Source organism: Lagopus muta, chromosome 14, assembly GCF_023343835.1.
Source record: "Lagopus muta isolate bLagMut1 chromosome 14, bLagMut1 primary, whole genome shotgun sequence".
Taxonomy (NCBI): Eukaryota; Metazoa; Chordata; class Aves; order Galliformes; family Phasianidae; genus Lagopus; species Lagopus muta.
The window spans coordinates 3992923-4015691 of record NC_064446.1 but is presented as its reverse complement, the minus strand read 5'-3'; the positions used below and the strand labels follow the sequence as shown (position 1 = coordinate 4015691).

The window sequence follows — 22769 nt, the reverse complement described above, 5'->3', positions numbered from 1 at the left end:
TGGCAGTCTGGTGAAGTTCCCACTGACTGGAAAAGGGGAAACATAACTTCCATTTTCAAGAAGGAAAAAAAAGAAGATCCAGAGAACTACAGACCAGTCAGTCTCAACTCTGTGCCTGGCAAGGTCATGGGGCAGGTCCTCTTGCAGGCCCTACCAAGGCACACAGAAAATAAAGATGAGGTGGCTGGTGGTAACCAACATGGCTTCATCAAGGGCAAGTCAAACTGACAAACTTAGAGGACTTCTATGATGGAATTACAGCATCTGTGGATAAAGGAAGAGCAACTGACATCACCTACCTGTCCCACACACCTTTGTTGCCACTCACTGGATAAGGAATTGTCTGGATGGTCACACTCAGAGAGTAGCAGTCAACAGAAGAATGTTCAAGTAGAGACTGGTGACAAGTGGCATTCCTCAGGGATTGATGCTATTTAACCCATTTTTGTAGGCGACATGGTCAGTGGGATTGAGTTTCTCCCTCAGCAAGTTTGCAGATGACACCAAGCTGAGTGGTGCAGCTGACATGCTAGAGGGAAGGGATGCCATCCAAAGGGACCTTGACAGGATTGAGATGAGTCCATACCAACCTCACGAAGCTCAACAAGGCCAAGTGCAAAGTCTTGCACATGGGCCAAGGCATTCCCAAGCAGAAATACAGGTTGAAGAGAGAATGGCTTGAGAGGAGCCCAAAGGAGAAAGATTTGGGTGTGTCAGTTGATGGAAGGCTCAAAAAGAGCTGGCAATGTGCACTTGTAGCCCAGAAGGCTAACTGTATCCTGAGTTACATCAAGAGAAGAAACACCAGCAGGTCAAGGGAGGTGATTCTGCCTCCCTGCTCTCATGAGACCCCACCTGGAGTACTGCATCCAGTTCTGGGGCCCTCAACTTAAGTGGGTCCAAAGGCAGGCTGCAATCAGAGGGATCACCCCTACAAGAACAGGCTGAGGGAGCTGGGGCTCTTCAGCCTAGAGAAGAGAAGACTCTGGGGGGATATAATAGTGGCTGTCCAGTACCTGAAGGGTGCCTACAGAAAAGCTAGGAAAGGACTTTTTATAAAAGCATGAAGCGACAGGATGAGAGGAAATGACTTTAAACTGGAAGATGGTAGATTTAGACTAGGTATTAGGAAGAAATTCTTTACAGTGAGGGTAGTAAGATACTGGAACAGGCTGTCTGGAGGTTCTGGATTCCCCCTCCCTGGAGGCATTCCAGACCAGGCTGGATGGGGATTTCAACAACCTGGTCTAGAGGGAGGTGTTCCTGCCTATAGCAGGGGTTTGGAACTAGATGATCTTAAAGGTCCTTTCCAAACCATACATTCATCCATACAATTCTATGATTCTATGAAGTTAAGCAAAGGAAAAGACAAGTATTTAATTCCAAATATGCTTCATACAATTCCTGAATGGTATTTGCATTTTTATTGCAGGAAATCTCAAACTTCAACAGTGGAATTACTGTATATTTGAATTAGGCCTTTAAGCTCCAAAGCATTATGTAAGAAAAAACATGCTAAAACCAGCTCTTAGAATCTTTTAACACACTGTCATGAGCCTCCGTTTCCAGTATGTTACACAGTGCTAAGAAAGAAGAGCTGCTCAAAGGCACACCCTGTATCACATCCTCCTCTTAGTCATAAGACTAAGAAGATAATAAACCTCCCTTGCTGATCTATTTCTGTAACAGCGCAACATTTCATGACTTGCAAGAGCAGCAACTCCTTAAAAAATAAAATTTAAATAACTTGTGCAAGTTTACAATGTAGGCTGCAATCGTGAAACCACCTCACTTAGTCTAGATGAAATCCCTCCAGATCAGCTTCAGGTTGACCCTTTTGAAAGGCAGGGTTGCACAGACACATGCTTCAGGCTGAAATCCCACTACTTCTCTCAGCTGAAGGAGGTTTGAATTAGAATGAAATCCTGGATCACTCATGATTGTATTTCAATAGGAATCACAGAGCATTTACAAGTTATAGCAGTATTCATTTTGCTGACTTTTTTGTGTCTGAAACATTTGAAATAGACATGGCCTATAACCCCATGAAACATACTGAAAAATTCCAGAAAGCCTGAGTGCAGCTTCCCATTGTACACATTACAGCTTTCAAGAATAAAACAGAATAAGAATTAAAACAAGGCAGCGTTTGGTTTGTGTCATTTTGCCCACAATAACATTTACACACAGAGCACTCTGAAGTCACCATAAATCTCTGCAGGTAAAGTTGAGTTCTGCTGCTGTCTAAAAGCAAACAAGAGACTGAAGTACCAGAAAGCCACTGATGGAAAAAGGCTTTTCACTTTTGAAGTCATAGATTAAAATCCAGACCCCTGAGCAGCAGAAGTTATCCCTCTTGTACCCTGGCAATGACTGAGTTGCCTACTACTATCCATATAAACACCAAAAGCAGCACTTATTTTTTGCAAGGTATTTCCAGAGTATTTGCAAGGACTTTTATAAAACATGGAATTTAATCTCATCTTTAAGCTCAGGATGACAGCCTATTGTGGAAAGCAATGGAAGTATTTGCATTATCTTTACTAGATTTTTCCTGTTAAGCAGATGAGATGTCTGTGCTTCAGGCCACTAATTCATTCGTACAGTCACTTCATTTAAGGAAAAAACAGCCTCAAACACAAGAAGGATGTCAAACATTCCTATCACCTGTTAACCAACAAAGCTGTATCTGTTCTCTACTTTCACCTAGTTGCAAGATTGAAAATTTACAAGGGAATTTGCAAGTGCTCATTTTAACTATGGCCAGGAACCTCAAGTAGTTCTGGACCTTTCACTAAGCCAAGCATTCAGCAAAATGTTTTTCAGCTGCTCTCAATGCTCAGCCAAGGAGGAAAGTTCAAAAGAAATTCACACAGGAATTAACTAAAAAGCATGTTTTTAAACAAAAGCAATATCCATACAGCAATAAATTATGAACAAGTACACCATGATACGCTGATGTTTGCAGACTAGCTGTGATGCAGAGACCAAAACGGCATGTTAATAAAGCAAATGAAGTGAATCTGACACACCATACTCCTTCCAGCAGGCAGTCAGACCAACATGGCCAGTCAGCTTCTGTAAAGAAGGAGCCTACAGACCACCGTAGGTCAGATTTCCTACAGAAATAATACATACACAGATGTAATCTAACTATTGTTTGGCCATACTGCAACCCACCAGGCTATTCAACCCTCTGAATTTAGCAAAGCAGCCCACTGCTTTAATGCATGCCCCCACTCTGCAGAGGTTACTGTAAGGAATGCTTCCCCAAACACACCTTTACTACAAAGCAATGAAGAGGAACCACACTACCTCAACTGAGCAATGCTTGAATTGTGCTAACAAAAGCAAAAGACTGAAGTTCTGAAGTCAAACACAAGAAAATGGAAAGCCAGAAATACCCACCCACAGTTATCGTATTTCATGAGTTCTATAATAGCTTTTAATGACTCAACTTCTTGTTATGATGGCTCTCACGTGATTGTGTTTTGCCTCCAGTTTTAGGTTTTCTACTCTAAACGCAGAAGTTGAAGCCTATTAATAAAGGTGCATTTCAGACTGGCAGAGCATACACCATCATATTCACAAACCATGCCTCCAGCCATCCAGCCAATGAATAACCAGGGCAAACTGACAAAGCTGTTTTCCTATAGTCGCATAACAGCAGCAAAATGGCCTGTCCCACCAACAGCTGTTAAAAGGAATTTGAATTCCATCTATCATCTTCAAGTGAGATTACTGCAAGTCAATGCTCTTCACATCACTTGTAAAAGGGCCTTGAAGATGTAGTTCTCAGCTGAGCAGGATACAGAAATCACAAACAGCCCATTTTGCAGCTCATGCAGGATACTCGCCAGGACAACTCTACGCACTTGGTGTCCCTGCAAAGCCTTAGAAGTAATGGAACTTACTTTCTGCATTGCTAACGTTGTGGTCTCTAGCACTTGACAAGAAAACTATATTCTGAGAAATGTACACTAAACAAGGAAGTGGAATAACATCATAAAAGAAGAAGGTAAGGCTGTCAGAAAGATTTATTGCTGCAGAAATTGCAAGAGATACAAAGAGCACAATAAGGCTATTTGATAAAGCAAATTCTCTGCTGTGAAACTATTTTTCAACAGTCACCACCATTAGCAATGTGCTTTTGCCAGCAATTAACACCCATCACCTCATTGTGCCTTTATTCACCAGTGGGTCTCCGTAAAGCTCAGCAAGTGTCAATGCATGTTAGTCAACACCATTTTTTCCACATGGAAGAATTCAATTCCATCCCTTTGCTTCAGAAGCACTTCCATGTCAGACACCATTGCATCAGCCTGCCCCTCTTCTGCCATCTCTTACACGGCAACACACTGTAATGGAATACTGGAGGGATGGCACAGCCTCTACTGTCCTCCCACCAACATCCACTTCTGATTTCGTGAACCAACAAGATAAAATAGGCCAATGAATGCTTTCATGTGGGATTTCATAAAAACGTAATGCTCACTTTCTTCCACCCAAGTCAGGAAGACACTTGGGCACACCCTTTCTTCTACAACTTCCCTTCTGAGACATTCAATTCCACCTTTCTACACAGCCCCAGAATAAATCAGCAGTTATTCAGTGTCAGAAATGGTTGAAACCAGGAATTGCACGCTACTGCAAAAGTCAACTGTTCCTTCTGGAAGAGAAAACCACCTGTAAGTTTCTTCTGCTTATCAACACAACAGTTCTGCAATTTTTTTTTTCTTTTAATGTACACTGTAAGCAAGGAATACAAATGTTCTCTAGAAAAAAAATATCATTAGATTGCAATTCTGGAAAGCCACATTTTTCTATACATCTCCAGGAAGCAAGGTCAGAAGGTTGAGGGAGGGGATCCTGTCCCTCTGCTCTGCAGTGGTGAGACTTTACTGGAGCGCTGTCTAGATATGGGGTCATGGCACAGGAGAGATGTGGACCTGCTGGAGTGCATCCTCCAGAGGAGGGCCACAAAAACTATCTTTGGGATGGAACACCTCTCCTAGAGGAGAGGATAAGAGCTGGGGCTTTGCAGCATGGAGAAGAGAAGGCGGAGAGACCTCTAGCATCCTGGTCAGTATGTAGAGGAGCTGTGAGAAGGAAGGGTCAGACTCTTTAGCAGGATGTGTGGTGTGGCTTCAAACTAAAGAGGAGACATTTAGGTTGGATGTAAGGAAGAAGTTTCTACAGTAAGAGCAGTGAGGCCCCAGGACGGGTTGCCCAGGGAGGTGGTAGATGCCCCATCCCTGGAGACACTCAAGTCAGGCTGGATGAGGCTCTGAGCACCTGATCTGGTGTAGGTTCATTGCAGGGGAGCTGGAAAGACAACCTTTAAGGGTCTCTTCCAATTCAAAAGATTCTATGATATTCCTCATTATTCTGGAGATAAGAAACATTTCTGATGGGATTAATACCTAATTGAATAATGTAACTACATAATGAATTTTACTGACATAAGAGTAGGAAGAATTTTAAGAAACATTATAATCTATTTATAATAGTAAATAGCACTGACAATGTGAACCTCCTTTGTTGAGCTTAGAAGGTTCAAAAGGCTAATCTCAGTGTTAGAAAAATATACAAAGCATTCTCCAGTTTAGGACTATGTTAATTAGACAGTAACGGTACAATCTTATTTAATATATGATCTCTCAGACTTATAATGTGCTTTTAGAGAGTGCTTCTAAGTACATCTAGAAAAATGGATGCCGAGGAACAGGATAAGGCTACCATATCAGTAAGTGGCAAATTAATCTTTTAACCAATTGAGAGGTCCCCTGAATTCTTGGGCTGAACACAAACCAAAATACTACATCTGTTCTATAAAAGCAAGGAAAAACACATTACTCATCTAAAATCCTTTGCCATAAACCACTTGCTCGCACAAATTGACAATATACATCTTCTTAGAAAAAAGTTATCACTAAAACAACTTTCCCAGAGAGCACTCTTTCTACTCCAACTGTGCTCACCAACTATGCTTCCCATAGGAGGGAAAACAAGGTTTTTGGTCAGTATAATTTTAAATAATCGATTTTATAGAGGGTGAAGAGCCGCAATGAGGATGAAGCCTTTTGATGTTTTCATTTTTCAAATGTTTTCATTTGCTTTCTTCTCTCCCTCACTGTTTATTTCAAATTAAAAAAAAAAAAACACTGAAAGTAGCCTTTTGCACTAATTTAGACAGGAAAAAATCCACCGATGTCCAATAAAAAACTGATTTGTCTATATACTAAAAAAGCCTGCTAGATACATTACTTGCAACTAGAGCCAAAAGGAAGATATAAAATGACTTCAGCTTGATAAATGGTGTAAATGCATTCCAGCTATCTGCAGCAAAGATCTCTGACCTAATGCACATCATTCTCAAACCAGAAACACACCCCAGAGACCAGCAAACACTTACTGTAATTATTTACTGTCTTCTCAAAAGACCCATTGCAATTTATATACAGTAAAACTACAGTTATTGTATGTGGAAAAACCACAAAAAAAACGCTGTTGTAGCCTGAGCTATTTTGTCATGGCAACACCATCACTCAACCTGATATAAAAGCTGAATTGTCGGGATCCTGCTTTAATATGAAATGGTAATGGAGCTGTAAGTCAGAGATCCATCAGATCTCCTTCTGAAAAGAGAACAGAAACAAAAATAAACACTAAGGAGATTTAGCAACTGGTCCCTTTTCCAAACACGGCTTCTGAAGACATCCATTAAAGAAAAGATTCTGAATTTGATCAGACAACACGATTCCGTGATTCCACGCTCACAGCTTGCTGAGGGTCAGGCTGGAAAGGAGGGTTTAGAAGGTTCTAAAAGGTCATGATCAAGTCTCGCACAAATCGAACACACGAAGCTCGTAGCAGCAATGAAGATCTGAACTGCAAGAGGGCTCAAGGGAAAGCAGAATTCAGTAAAATCTAATCCACACCTGCCCAGTTCAAACCAGAAGATGCTGACTTATCTGAGCTAACTTCTGATTCCAGGCACATCATGCAATAGGATGACAGCTCTGCACGGTGAACCTAGAAGTACACTATTTATCAAGGTTAGCTCCCTGAGTAAGGCAGGAGCCACAGAGTTCCAGCTACTCCTACCAGGGATCACCTGATGAAGCTACCTGGACATAACCAAATATACACAGTGCACAAACACTAAAATCAAAGAATCACGTGATTTTGTTTTTAAAAAGAGATGGACAATATTGATGTATAAAAATATAATTTAAAGTTAATATGATAAACAATGAGTTTGCATAGGCTGTCAGCATCCAGTAATTTTGTCATTAAAATTGCTTTTCTATACACACATGCACAGAACAATACGTGTTTCCCACTTGGCCTGGTAGGGTGCGTGCGTGCTTTCTTGCTTCTAAGTTCCCTTTAAAAACAAGTCAAAGAGACGCTGAATATTTGCTGACACTTTTCCAGTTATCAAAATCCCAGTTACTTATTTGACTTCTTACAGTGATAGGTACGCCATATTAGTTATTTATCTCATAATAAACTAGGAAACTCACTATTCAAACACACACAACTATGTTTATTAACTTCATAAACAAATTTGATGCTTTATTTTAATATCAGAAAATAATAACCTGATGATCAAAGCCTCTTTATAGAACTGTTGCATTACATACTTTGGTTTTCAATACTTCTTTGCCACATTTAATCACTTCTATAATTGTAATTCTTGCTTTTTCCCCCTCAATGGCTCAATATGAGTAAACAGTATCTAAAGCTATACAATTTTTTCTCCATTTCTGGAAATATCAAAAGTGCCTTTCCATTATTCAGATTTCTCATTAAAAACACCTGCAATTTGAGTTATTAGATACTGAATTATTCATCCTAGATAAAACAATTAAGAAGCTTAAAACCTAGGAAGTCAAAGCAACAGAGCAATGTCAGGCACTTCCACTAGAGAGTTCAACAAAGGGTTCATTCACCAGCTACCTTAAAACTCTTATCTAAGCTAGAGCAAATAAAATCTACAAGTCTCAAAGCCACGCTTTCTTGAATAAAAGGCTTAAAAGTTTATGAGAAATTAATTTTGTGAGATGTCTCATATTCCATCTATGGTTTATTCCCATATGTAAACATATCTTTCTGCCTTCTCATGTCCACTAAATGTGACAACAAAGCCTAGGCAACACTGTAAAAGATGGAAGGATATCGTGTATGTTGGAACTTTGGGGCAAAGTTGTAGAAAAATACCAAAGGTACCCGAATTGCAGAGATTAATTTAGAAGCCTTCTAAGTCAGTATCTACTTCCTTACTCAAATTTTATTAGCTATCATAAAGACAACATCTCAGTGACAATGCACAGTGACCTCAGTGTACTCCAGTGACAAATGAAGAAACGAACAGTGCCAAATGGACAGCTGTCCTAAACTACACGAAGCGTGTGCTTGCAGAAGAAAAGAGTATCCAGACAGATTTCTACCCCAGTCTTTCAAGCATATCACTGACAGGAAAACAGCGATCTGTAATTCTATTTCCAGCAGCAACAAGACTGAAGATACTCCGTTGATACAAAACTGCATGAAGGTAGATTTAAACTAGACATTAGGAAGGAGTTCTTTATTGTGGGGATGGTGGCACACTGCAACCTGTTGCCCAGAGAGGCTGTGGATGTCCCTCCCAGGAGGCATTTCAGGCCAGGCTGGATGGAGCTGTGAGCAGCCTGGTCTAGAGGGAGGCGTCCCTGCCTGTCGCAGGGGGTGGAACTCGATCGTCTCCATTCCAACTCAAATCATTCTATGATCCTAGCTGTATAGTTCCCACAATGTCCAAGTATATACACATATGCACATCTGTCCAAAACCCATTCCAGTAAGTAGCAAATCACTCATTCTTTTTTCATGAACGAAAAACATACAATCCAACTGCATTTGGAATCAACCATTCAATTTACTAAGATCTATTTTACTTAAAGGTATTCATTATATTTGAACTCTTGTATCTTCAAAAGAAAAAGCAGATTTCTACTCACAAACATTGCAACAGCAATCCATCCTAAACACTATTAAAGGGCAACAAGACTTTGAATGAACAGCAGTGAATGAAGGCAAGTGTTGCAAAAGCATCCATTGGGAAGCATTACAGAATACAGCACTCATATTAATAATCGTATTTTATGCATTTTTATTACAATCTTTTAAATTGTAATTTAATTGCAAAATTACTCTTGCTTTTAAAGACTATAATGTATCATGATTATACAATCTAATAAAAAATGCACTCTGGTATTGGAAAAGGTGAATTACGTTCACATAGATTTTTTTGTGCAAAACTCCCTAAGACAGAACAATACAAGTGATCAACAACCAACTTCCCTTTGAAACGACATGACCAAGAAGTTTTTCAACCCTATAATAGTCATATTACTCACAGATGAAGTTGCAGCATGCTCAATAGGAATTCATATTAGTGGATATGTGTAAGCTCTAATTCTTTTTTGTTGTTTTATTTTAAACTTTAAAGCATCACCATCACTTCAGGAAATCTCCATGAAGCAAGTTTTTTATGAAATATATACAACCAGCATCTTCTGGAGAGCTGATAATGGTATCTACAAGTATGTACCAGCTCATGCTTTACACTCAAAATTAGTTTAAATATAGAGAATTTTAGAAATAAACAAAGACCATTAGGAAATAAAACTAAATTATTCATTCTTAGCAAATCCATTAGGCAAATATTTTCCAGTGCACTTAAAAGGTAGGAAAAAGTTGAATTATTCAAAAATCCAAATTTTGAGACCAAAGAACAGCTTTAGCTTGTAATTTTTTCATTTATTCTCTCCAGAAGAACGTGGTTCACTTGCTTGTACAGTAACTTTCTCAAGTTCTGACACCAAAAAAGTTCATTAGAGAAATTCTCCAAATCTGAGCCAGTACCTGTCACTGCACAGTGCTGCTCAACTTGTCTGCTTTCAAACTTTCAGCAAAGAGACATGCTTTAAGTATTCAACTGATTTCAAAAATCATCTTCACCATCACCACGTTTTACATTTCCACAGAGAAAAAGTGTACCATATTGCCTCAATGGTTTGCTCACGTTCTGAAGGTAGTAGAATGCATCCACATGGATGCAGCAATTTTTCAGCCACCCTACAGTAGCTTTTCAATGTCACTAGCCAAATCCTAGACCTTACAAACATGTTTCATAAACAAACGAGCCTAAAACAGAAGTTTTAAAATGTAACTCATTCTTCAGAAAAACAGATTGGATCATAAGCTGGCTTCTTAAATCCTGGCAAAATTTATTTCAAACAGCTTTTGACTACTGCTTTCAAAAGGTAGATTATCCTTCTCTTGCTAGTAACAGTGCAGGCACCTCCTCATCCATCTGATTTCTATACACTCTTCCTTTTCCTCTAACAGGTGACTGTATTAACATTTCCCTTTTCCCTTCAAAAAACAATGGTGCAAAGCTTACATTTGTCTCCTCTCTGTTTAGGCTGATACTGCTGCCATCAAAACATCTAACACAGGTGTTTGGTTTTCTTGTTTTATTTCAGTAAGATGAGAAAAATATTTAGAAAAAAAAATAAAAACAACCTGCACTACGCCAACATGTTTTTTAGGTAACAAAAGTATGCAGCCTTCTTGTGGACATCTAGACTATAAGCTGCCGCTTTTCACAATTTCTATAACTATACACAGAGAGTTGAGAATAATTCTTCTTGAAATCCCTTTCGTATTTATGACCTACCAAACTACCAGTACATGCAAAGAAAACACAGCACCCTAAAAACCTTTACAACCTAGCAGTTTTAATACCATGAAACCTCTCACCACAGCCAAAATACAAACAATGCAAATCCATGTAAGGATAAGGAACATTCAATAGAAATATAAATTGGATTATACTTACAATCTGGTTAACTTCTGTGTGTTCTGAAAAAGGAGCTCTGGAAGAACTTGCAATTTGTTCTTGTTCAGACGCCTGAAATGTTAGAATCAGAACAAAAATTACATTGCCGTCTCATTTTAAAAGCTTATTCTATTATGCATAAACACAAGAAGCCCCTATTGTATTAAAGCTTATGTTATAAATTCAACACGGAATGCTTTAGGTACGTTAATCATAGATGAGCTAAACAGATCGTGCCATCTGTAGACCACCTGCCTACATTCTTGAGATAGGGAGTCAAGTGACAGTCACCAGAAAGTTTGAATGTTTTAATATGGATGAGTACACTTTTATTTATCTTCAGTTTTGCTCTGGATGTCTTCCAGTAGTGAAACGTATGGCTCCCATATTCAGCTTGCAGTGCTCTGAGGAATAATTAGCAGGAGTTATCTGGATTTCTTGTTTGCTTTATAAACATCACAGCACAGTAATTTAAATAACGTGAACAAACGAGTTCATTTCCAGATTAGTTAGTATTCCTCCAGTACACGCACACGACAATTTTATTCATTCAGAAATTTCTTAAATCTCCACTTTGAAAATACGAGCAGTGTTGAAGAACATATGAAAACACAGAGGACCAGACAAACGCTTGGAGTTTTGAATTACTACCTTTAAGCTGTTCTCTGAATCATTTCTGTAAGAACTGAAGTGTTCATATGCCAGCCCATTTCATTTCGGAAAAAGAAAATTATGCTGACGAGCAGATATTATCAATTTTGAAGAAATCTGCCACATTACAAGTTCTTCCAGCTCGGTAGCTACAAAGAAAAGAAAAACCACCAAACCAACACACTCAAACTTTCTCTCCTTGGTAAAAAACAGCCTTGTAATACCTAGAAGAAGTTTCATTGGCAATGGTTTGTTTTTTTCTTCTCAGTATTTTTTTTCCATTGACAACAAAAACAACTACTTGCTTTCGCAGTTCTAATGAATGTTATTTGCATATTTAAGTGGGCATAACAATTTCATACAGCTACACCATTCTAAACAGGAAGATGGCTTCTTCCACGTGCCTTTGTATTACTGTCTTCTTCCCTCTCCTCTTCCCAATCTAACAAATTTCACCTTGATAACAGATGTCTGTTTGCTAGAATTTTGATCATGGAAGATAACTGGAACTTTCAGAACCTACTGATACTTAGCATTCAATATCTGGTGTCCAGTTTCCTTGCAACAGAGTTATTTCACTCTCAGAAGTCAAAATTCTTTTTGAATTGAAAGGCCTTCCTCAGAGATCACTCTAACCTTGTGGAATTAGAAGCGCAGTCTTCATATGGCTACCATATGAACAAGTCTTGCAAGAGAAAGCGGCAGTAAGGGAAAGGGGAATTATTTACTCCTCTTTCTAACACCTATGACAGATCAAAGACTGGATACACAAGCTTGCTTACAAAGCCTAAACACGTATGCATTAGACATGCATGCTGACGTAAGCAGATACAGAAATTGGTTATTTCACATCACTTTTACCAAGTAAGCAATTTAATTTCTAACAAATCAGTAAATGAAACACTAAACATAAACAAAGGAAACACGAAGCACTCGTTTGTATTTGGGAAAGTATATATAGGAGTTTTCTAACTGGATTCTTTTAGCAGTGTGAAATTTCACACTTCTATATTGAATCAAGCTTGCCTTCTCTTTGAAGCTGAGAGTGTGCAACTTCACCCTCAGTAAATCCACATTTTCAGTTAAATATATATATTTTATAGAGAAAAAAAGTCTTAAAACACAATGAAAAAAATTTGTGAGAATACAGCTTCACATTACAACTTGCTGTTCAAGGGCAGAAAACATTTCACATTGGTCTAAACATGCTGTAAAATTTTAATGCAGTACCGTTAGAAATGAAGAGTTGATTTTTTTCATACTGCAGCAGTAAGCAAACCAAAGCCTCCTGTCAAAGGCCAGTACCATTAAGTCGTTGTAAGTTTGCCTCAACTCACGCATAAGCTTGATTTTCAAAACAACTCATCCCCACATTAGTGCTCCTCTGTGTGATAAGCTCGTGATGCTGTCCTCAGCATACTGCAAGCATACAGTATTACATTATTACAGTCAAACTGGGCTTACAGCTGGTGAGTCACAGAGGTGTAAGTACTGATAACTATGAGAATCTGAGGTAAAAACAAACTGTTTTGGCTCAAGCTATGATGGGACTCCACAACCATTTCCATCACTTCCTAAGACTTGCTTCAGGTTGTAATTTCTGCCAGTTATTTTATTCACAGATTGATCCTCAGGGGAACACAGAAGACTAACAGGGTATTGTTTCTCTTCAATACCACACACAGCATGTAAACAGATCATAATTCAATATTCACCAAAGACTAGATCAGCCCTTATAAACTTAGATACTTTATGCGCTTAATATAGTCACAATTACTATATACCAGTACACCACCAACAGCCTAGGAAAAAGCCTAATTACACTTATTTCTCTTCCCGGGACTGAGAGAAAGTTTGTTAAGGAAGTTCTTAATATAGAAGTATCAAACTACAGAATAAGATTCTTTTAAACCTCACAGAAGAAACAATGAAGTGTTCAAAACCATTTTAACAAACAGAAAAAAAAACCTCTGCATGGTCATCAATAAGCCCTTTTTCCTTCGGTTCGATGGGAAGTGCCAAGCGTGAATGAAATGTAGTGGAACAGCTCCTCATGCATCATTTTATGGGAACTTAATTTTATCCTCATCTACCAGTAGATCCAATGACACAGAAATAAACATCAAGTGCAAAGTGAAGCAAGCACTAGTAAAGCCAGCACAGGGCAGGGCAAGCTCTAATGTAGCACTCTCAAGCAGAACTTCAATGCACTGGCTAAACGTGCTATAAGGAACCAATTTGGTAGCAGCATCTTCACACAGGAAAAAATTAAAAAAAAAAATAATAACCACAAGAGCAATACAAAAATTCCCTATGCTCGCATGAGACTTTTACCTATGGCAGCCTTTCATCTTCATATCGCCATAATCTTGACCCTATCAAGAGGTTCACTCTATATACAGCAGTGCTTCTCATTTTATAATAAATATCTTTAAAAACTTTAAGCCATTTATTCCAGTAAAATAAAAACTGATAGAAAAGAAGATTATAAACAAAATTTTCTAAGTTTATGTAAAAAGATTTTTTGGAGAGGTCAAAATGTTCCTGCCACACCAACTCCTTTGCATTGCTCAAAGTGAGAGCACAGCCTGGGACTCATAACACACTACAAATGAAATCATTCATCTGTCCTCTAATGTTAGAAACATGCTGGCTGCACAGTCCGCACAGGCACATCACCATCATTGTACCAATACCGAGGTATGCCTAGGGGAAGGAAGGAATCTGATTATACAGCCAGAGATCTGGTTCAGTTTACTTGACCAGAGACTGCTGGATGAGAATGCAGTTGTTCAGTCTCTGAATTATTTTGAATGGGATATTTTAGAGCTAATAAGACCTGCAAAGTATTTAGGGAATGCAGTGCACTGGGGAGAAAGATACATAATCACCTAATGCCACAGAACAGATTAGCTCCAGAGTTGGACCAGAAGCTGCTCTGTGGATGCACACAGCACGGAGCTCAAACCAATAAAATCTCCTGGAAGCTGAAGAACTATGCAGAGAGACTCTCCCAAGAGTCACATAGGTGCTGGCCTGACCTGAGTCAGGCAGTAAAGTCTGATCTAATGCATGCCGACTGTATAGTCAACAACATCCGTGCTGCAAGGCGCTCTGTCATCCAAATTACCTTTAACACCACTGCACATGGGAAATATAAGTTCACACATACTGAACTGTTCTGCTCTTCAAGTCCTCATGCGTGACCTACAAAAGGCAACTGATCACCAGCTTTACTCAGTAGTACTCAACACACAATTAGTGTGTCCCCACGAGTCCACACATCACCTCTGTATGAGACCACCACACCGGTACAGCACAACATCCCCTCACAAGGAACAAACGTTCACCTGTACGTCAGTTGGAATATGCCTTAGGAGCAAGAAATAGCAATGGCTACAAAAACCTTTATTTCTGTATGCTGAAATTTACAACAGAAGTGAACTACAGTTTCTTCTGAAATTACTACAGGGCATTACCACACTTCTCACAGAAAAAAAAAAACCACCAAAAAAAAACCAAACAATTGCTTAGTAAATGGGAAAACTCATTCAAGGGTACCAACTTCCTGTGCTTGGATACAATCTTATTTCCTCCTATTACAATCATTCATATATAGCCAGGCATATGAGCAATCAGCTCTTCTAGTCACTTTACATAGGAACACAAGGGTAAAGAGAGTTTGAAGAACTGAAATACTTCAGGAACATGTACTTCTACAAAATGTGTAACACTTAACATACGATAATGTTCATAGCTTGTTATATATACATACATGCATATTTCCATCCACTACAGTAGTTTTGAATGGTAGCTTTATGTAAAAAAAAAAAAAAAAACAATCAGCCTTTTATTAGATGTGCCCATGAAGTTTTAAGAGAAGAATAAGTCCTCCCTTCAGCACTGCAGACAGCAAGACACGCTACTATTACTTCCTAACATACGTATCTTAGGTTACTTGTTGATTTATTCTGGATATTGCAAAAAATACTTTTCAAGGCAGATATAAAATAAGGTAGAAACAACATCAAAAATTAACTACAATGATAGTGCATCTCCAAGGAGAAAATTCAATATATCTTTAAAATAAGGAAGCCATGAGTTATGATCTGAGAAAGACTCACCTGCTCTTACTGGTCTGCAGAAGAAATCTACTTCTCTTAAACAGAGTACACTAAGCCATTTAAAAATACAAAAAAAAATAAAAATGAGAAAAAAAAAAGCTTAAAGAGAAAATGTACAAAATACACAAACCAGGAAACAAAATTAAAATAAATTTAAAGATAGACTTGCCTGTTCTTCCTCGCAGCCTCACAGTTTTCTACAGTGTTGGCAGGGGCTATCCATTGCAGCTGAAGTCACTCAAGATTTTACAGGTGCTGGGCTGTAATTTCAGGCCAGGCACATGATAATGATTTTTAACCCTTCCTCTACTTTTTAAGCCTTTTACTTGATACAAGCAACCTCAATCAGCTAATACTAAGATGAGTCAAAAGCTGTATTACAGAGGTCAGTTGCAGCTACTCACACTGACTCCAGCAGCTATATGAGCATTAAAAGCAGTAGACTATCTGAGATAGTCACAGATCTTGTCAACGCAGGCAGGCAAGTAGGTATGAGGTAACAATTCCTCCAGAAACTCTGCAAAACAGCATCGGTAGTTTGGGATCCTATTCAGCTATGGCTACTATAAGGTGTCAGCCTCAAAAGAAAAATAAAGAAATAAGTAAATGCATGACTAGGAAGATCTCAGGTGCAACTGCTTAAGCTATCACCTGTTAGAATTAATTGGAAACATGTGAGATGCAGCCAAAATAGTAGAAAAAAAAATAATAATAATACTTCAGTGTTTTTCTTCTCTCTTCTTCCAGAAAAGTCATGCTTAATTTCACATAGTTTTTCAAGTTATTGAAATAAAGCCTCTTGTGCTTTAAAGACAGGTATCGCAACATTTATTACCAATTAAAAAGTCTACCTTTAAAAATCAAAATTACATCATGCTTGTAAGCAAAAAAGAAATAACAAATATTTTGTCTTTTCAAAGCTGTAACCCAGTTCTATTGAGATACTGAGCTGCTGGCCCCATGTAAAACGTCATATTGTCACATCAAAGTATGGTGTCAAAATTATATTTTAAGATACCACAAATGAGTGCCTCACAGAGCCATAATAACAGAATGCACAAGAAAATAATCTATCAAAAACATGCACAAGATCTGGTTCTTGTATTACACTCCTAGGCCCTGAGTATGAGAACGGAAATGTCACCATATTGGATTCCTTGGTTTAACTTTGAAAAGCAGACCTTCATGAATATCAGAAAACTCATTAAGAAGTAAATGAGTACTTGAAAGATTAAAATATTTGTAGGCACCACAGAATGTACTCCAAAACAACTCTGTGACATAACCCCTGCACAGATACATACTTGGATTTTAAAAAAGGAAGAGCAACAAGGTCTCCACTGGCAGCAAACAAGGACCTCTACAAACTGCTCAGCATACTGTTATAGGTAACCTAAAAATACGCGAGTGTGGAGTGTGTTTTTCTTCCCTTAGTAATACAGTGAAGGCTGATTATAAACTCCAGAAAGAGCTAGTGGCATTCAGTGCCTGAATGGCAAAACACCATATAACTCATTGCAAGTTAAACTTGAAAACGTTTCCTTGTTTGTTAAGTTCCAGCTTAACAAATACAGCAGTATCCAACCCAGAAGTCACTTCTTAGAAAGTACATCCATGAAGACATCAACTTAGTCTTCTACAGAGATTTTTCAAGTGTTAGAAATTATCAGAAGGCTGCTTGATGGCACGTTTATTCTCTTAAAGCCGTTGTGTATTTACACGTTGAAGACTGAAAACTTAGAATTTCCACTTCAAGAATGGTCGTATAAGGTTTGGAGAAAGACAATTTTGTAATAAGAGAAAAAATTGGAAGCATTTTTTGGAATGCTATTGATGCTAGCTTGAAAGAACAAACGTTTCTTTTCCTGTGCAACAGTCAGTTACTTTGCACAGCAACTGGTGGTTCACCATTAGTGCTAGTTTCTATATTTATATAAGTGACAGACAACTAAGAAAAATATTAAGTAATATTAATGACAAAAGTTCAACTGATGATTCCTGTGACCTCTCTCTGCCACAAGAAACATCAGGCTTTGAGTGTTTTCCATAGAAATATCATTTATGTGCTTTCTTTTGCTCTTAGAGTTTCAACTAGAGATCTAATAGTGCCTTACTTGTACAGTGGGTCTAAGCTACTACAGATATTAACTTCTTGCTTTTGGTACATTTTCTGTTTTCTATTCAGTTTATCAGGAATAAAATTCAGTACAAAAAATGTTAATATATGCTAAGCAATACAAATGCAGATTTTAAGCATGTATTCAAAGAACAGCAAAGCCACTTCAGGTGATGAAGCTGGTCTGCTGCACAAACTGAAAGTGTTCCCAATGTAAGACTTAAAAAATATTGAACAGCAAGAAGCAAAGCAAGACATACATAATTAGAGTTGCAACCAAGAGACAGGTATGCCTGTACATGGTGTGTATGTTTATACCCAATTATGTCCATATATTCCTCTATGAACATGACTTTTATTATTTCAATTTACTTCACTCAAATCCCTTGTGTTCCAACTCTGGACATTTTCACATGCCTCCAGTAAGCCCCTTTTGCTCCTCATAGATATATTTAGATGCAGATTTCTGTTCTCAAATAAAAATAGATACATTACTTCATATCTTTGTGTAACAAGCTGCATCTTCCTACTTCATGATTCAGATAGACTAAAAAAGATGTTTAAAGAATTTGTGAATTTTAAAAGTGACCAGAATACATACTCCAATGTATTTTTGGCTCATTGTAGTGTTTCTTTTTTTGTTGTTTTGAAATGGGCCGCATGTAGCACAACAAAAGTTTCAACAAAAGTCACACCTCCTTTCCCCTACCAAAAATATTTTGCATATATACTTCAGTCCCTTAGAAAGTTATGTCTCTTATTTATTTCCATGGAAACTACAACTGACACAAAGAGCACAACAGTACTATTTGATAGAGAAAATTCTTAGCTACAAAGCCCTGTTTTTCAACAGGCACCACCATCAGCTACACACTTTCTCCATTAATGAGAGTCTGCAAATGAGAGTCCATAAAGAGTGCATTTATGATCAAATGCTATGATCATAAAAATTTGCACCAGAAGAGGTTTCACATCATTATTACTAGGAAAATGTGGCCCTCTCAGTCCATCTTTGAGCAGCCCAAAGAAAAGAAAAGTCAGAAGGCACCAAATCCAGACTATACAGTGGATGCTCTTCACTCCAGCCAAGACTGGCAATGTGCCCCTCAGTCTTCAAAATGCTTTGGCGACTGGCATTATTGCCTTACAAGAGAAAGACTCTCTTCTTTGACTTGACTCTGGAAGCTCAAGACTTCAGCTTAGTCAGCATTGTGATGTAGTGGTCAAAACTGATGGTTTGCTTGAGTTCCAGAAAGTCCAGAAGGATCACTGCCCCTCTATCCCAAAAGACAGTCAAATCACTCTTCCTGCATATTGAACTTTATCTTTGATGGAGAATTTACATGGGACCAACCCACGGACTGCCATGTTGACTGCAGATCATAGTGGTTTTGCCACATCTTGTCACCGATAATAACGTGATCCAGGAAACTGGATCTTCAGCCTCATATTGGTTCAGTATGTTCTAACAAACTTGTATACGGTGTTCACTATCTTCCTTGGTATGCAATTATGGGACCCACCTAGAACAAACATGATGATATTCCAACACTGCCTCCATTTCCAAGGCAGCGAAGCTGATATTCAGCTCCATACACAGTTCCCAGGTCACAATCCAACAACTTGCACGGATGAGCTGATCACAATATTAACTTCATGATGCGACACTGTGCACGGCCATCTGGAATATCTTCCACATTTCTATCGCCACTGCTGAAACTCACCATCCACCACCTCACTGTACTCTCATCCACTTTTGATCTCCACAAATGTTCACTGTCAATCAAAGTCAGTGGGAGCCATTTTTTCCACAAGGAGGAATCCAATCCCATGCCTTTGCTTCATAAGCACTTCCATGTTAGACGCCATTTCATCAGACTGCCCCTCTGCTGCCATCTGTTGCACAGCAACAAAATGTAATGGAATACTGGTGGGAGGTTCAAACTCTACTGCCATCCCACCAACACCTGCCTTTGACATTGTGGACAGACATAATAAAATAGGAGGCGTAACTTTCAGAGCAGATCTCAACAAGTGCCAGGTATTCCCCTTCCTCCCTCAGCCCCTCACCCATCTGGGGGGTCCCATGTCCTGAAGGCAAGGGGAGGAGAGAAACAAAGGCAACTACAAGGTCAACGTCAATCACTGACTATCAAGGGCTCTTAAAACAACAATGGAGAAGTTATTAACTGTGAAATTCCTACCTTCCTGGCTCCAACCAGGCTAATAATATTTCTTTCTCTGTCTGAACCTGGGATAGGAGAAACTTAACTATTAAGATCCCCCTGACTGTTAAAAAGAAACAGCCAGTGGAGGTTAGAAAGAGAGAATGCTGCCAACCTAGCAGTAGTTTGAAGTTTATCACAGCGAAATAGAAGGGGAAAAAATCTACAACTATATGGGTTTTCATGTTTATTTCCTTTTTTTTATTTTATTTTTCAGCCAAGTTCTGTAGGAATAGAAGTATCTCAATTTTGATAAGAGAATTTTTAAATTGCTTTCGAATCAGTGATCATGTTTTCTTGGAGGGGATACTTCCTCTGGAATATGGACTTAGCTGGATCTCTTGTATTTACATAATAGGAAGGGTCGGTTCTAGATCAGAAAATGCTGTCTCACAGAGTTCCATTCACAATGAAAGCAAACAGGAGCTACAGCTGATCTAAATTAAAGGCATGATCAGTAGGAGTGGAAAATAAAAAGTTCAATACATAAATACAACTATACACAGCAAGATAAGAGTCATCAACTTCATAGGTCTATAGCTGTTCAGACATGGGAAACAGTTTTCTACATCATATAAATCTACATAAAATGACTATTTTAATCAGCCACTCATAAAAACTTACCCTTCTCAGTCAATCATTTCAGTTTTTTGTTCAAAAAGAATTGAAATTACATTGTTGTCTATTACAAATTACAAAGAAGAATCCTATTTCAATGATCATGCTGTTGTTTGTCACTTACTTGCTCAATATCTTTTTGTTCTCAAAGCCTGAATAGCTAATGGAAGATTCCAGAAAGTTCAGAGAGAATGATGTAAACTATCAGCTCTGCTATTGGGCCTTGTAGTTACTTAGGTTTTTAGATTACAATAACAACCTAGGGTTTTTTTTGTGTTTTCTTTTTAATATATAATAATCAGCTAGTTTTTACCGTTGGAAAACACGCGATATCTACTAACCTCTGGATTACACATCTGCTTCTCTACCGAGGTTTACTGCAAAATCAAAGCATTACATGTTTGTCAAGATATTAGTGGTACTCTATTCCTTTGCAAGTTCAACACCTTTCAAACTTGATTCGAGATCTGTATTCTTATTACTACATAATATTCAGCTCATTCTTTAAAGTCAGAGGTACTCTGCTTTTAAATTTTTAAAAGGGTTAGTTTTAATGGAGCAGCCCAGCTTTTAACACTCAGTAATTACCCAAGTAACATTGGGCTCACTCTCCAATTTGGTCATTTATTCTGTTTCACACTCAAAGCATCTGGGTCTCATTTGGCAATAAACAAGCTGGTTTCTTTCCTCCTTTGTTATAAAGAGCTCTATAGCATTGTCCTTGGAGAAGAGCCTCGGGGAAAATGATGTAGTTGAAGCAATTTCTAAGACTTCCTTTAAGAGAGAAGCGGTTACATCACAAGCTTGGGTGTAACCAAGAAGCAATAAAAATGAAATAACACATAACAGCAGACTCAGGCAGAAAGACGGGAGTTATTGAATTCTAAGAAGTTTCTAAGTTTTCTTTTCTAAAGTATACTGACTTAGGAAACAGTGAAGTAAGAGCACAGCCAATTTCATTCACTGGTTTCATCAGAAAACCCTGCCATCATCAAGAAGTATGTTGCTGTCATTAATGTAACTTCTTCACTTGTTTTCTAACACTTAGTTTTGTAAGACACTGCATCCACACACACACAAAAGTCAACTTTATCCATTACTTTTGCACAGCATCTCTTTATATTAACAAACAGGGAAATAAAGCCAGATGATTTAAAACGGAATTTCAATAAGGTTACTACGAGGAAGTCCACTGCAATTTTACAGGATCATGGTTTCAAATACACGAATTTTGTTTACATGAGATGGTAGTACAGAAGCTTTTCCAAGAACTGTGAAAGTCAGCACTGCATGTTGCTAAGATTGTTTTTTAGAAAGAAAACTGTTTACAACAGTTACAACTTTGAGATTCCTTATTACAAACACAGCAGACTGGGTGGTCCTGGTTCACATTTTCAAGGCTGTCAAAAGCAATAAGCTCCACTAGTAACTTTTCATTAGACTGAAAAAGATTATCCATCCTCTATCAGAAGCAGACTACATTTCTCTTTGCAGGAAGAAGCAGTGTACAAACTGGTAACTCAAGTTTTCAACTCTCCATATAAGAATCCTTACTTTTCTTACAAGATCTTTTTACGTGGAAAAATATGTTACAAGATGAATGATAAAGCTATTGTGTAAACATTATACGCAGGTTTCCTTTGTCTGGGAACAAATTGTTAACGAGCAAAAATAAGTATGAGGAACAGGTTTTAAATTTAAACATTTTCCCAAAGACAACACAATTAAACAAAAAAGATCCAATATCATTCATACATGCATTAAGGCCTGAGGTCAGCTCTCTGCATCACTGAGAAAGGGGCATAAGGGTTAGCACCAAACTAACTGAATGAGGAACAGAGAATCTTACTAACAGAGAATGTTTATTGATGGCAGTGCCAATCCAACAGGCAAGCCCATAAACACAGAAGCAGCAGATGTCAGCTAACAGACAATCCCTTACCTCAGCAGCATGCATTTATAAAACCCAACTACATGCATTCAGGGTGGCAGCTCATACCTGACTGTCCCAGACCCTGACATGTAACATTTCACATTTTCTTTTAACTGTCATTCAAATAAATACAAAAAGGCTTGGTCACTTTGAAACACAGAGACACCGCACAAGATATTGCAGAAGATAGCCATTTCTCAGTTTCTGCAGT

General features: G+C 38.2%; 1 protein-coding gene across 7 annotated transcripts in view; it reads right to left on the bottom strand.

The window, feature by feature from the left end:
* Positions 1-22769, bottom strand: part of SLIT3 (slit guidance ligand 3) — a 513774-nt gene that overhangs the window by 409098 nt on the left and 81907 nt on the right. For all 7 annotated transcript variants that reach the window (XM_048960347.1, XM_048960350.1, XM_048960348.1 and 4 more), the window contains one exon: positions 10892-10963. In XM_048960347.1, the coding sequence (XP_048816304.1) occupies positions 10892-10963 (72 nt within the window). The remainder of the gene's footprint in view (positions 1-10891; positions 10964-22769) is intronic.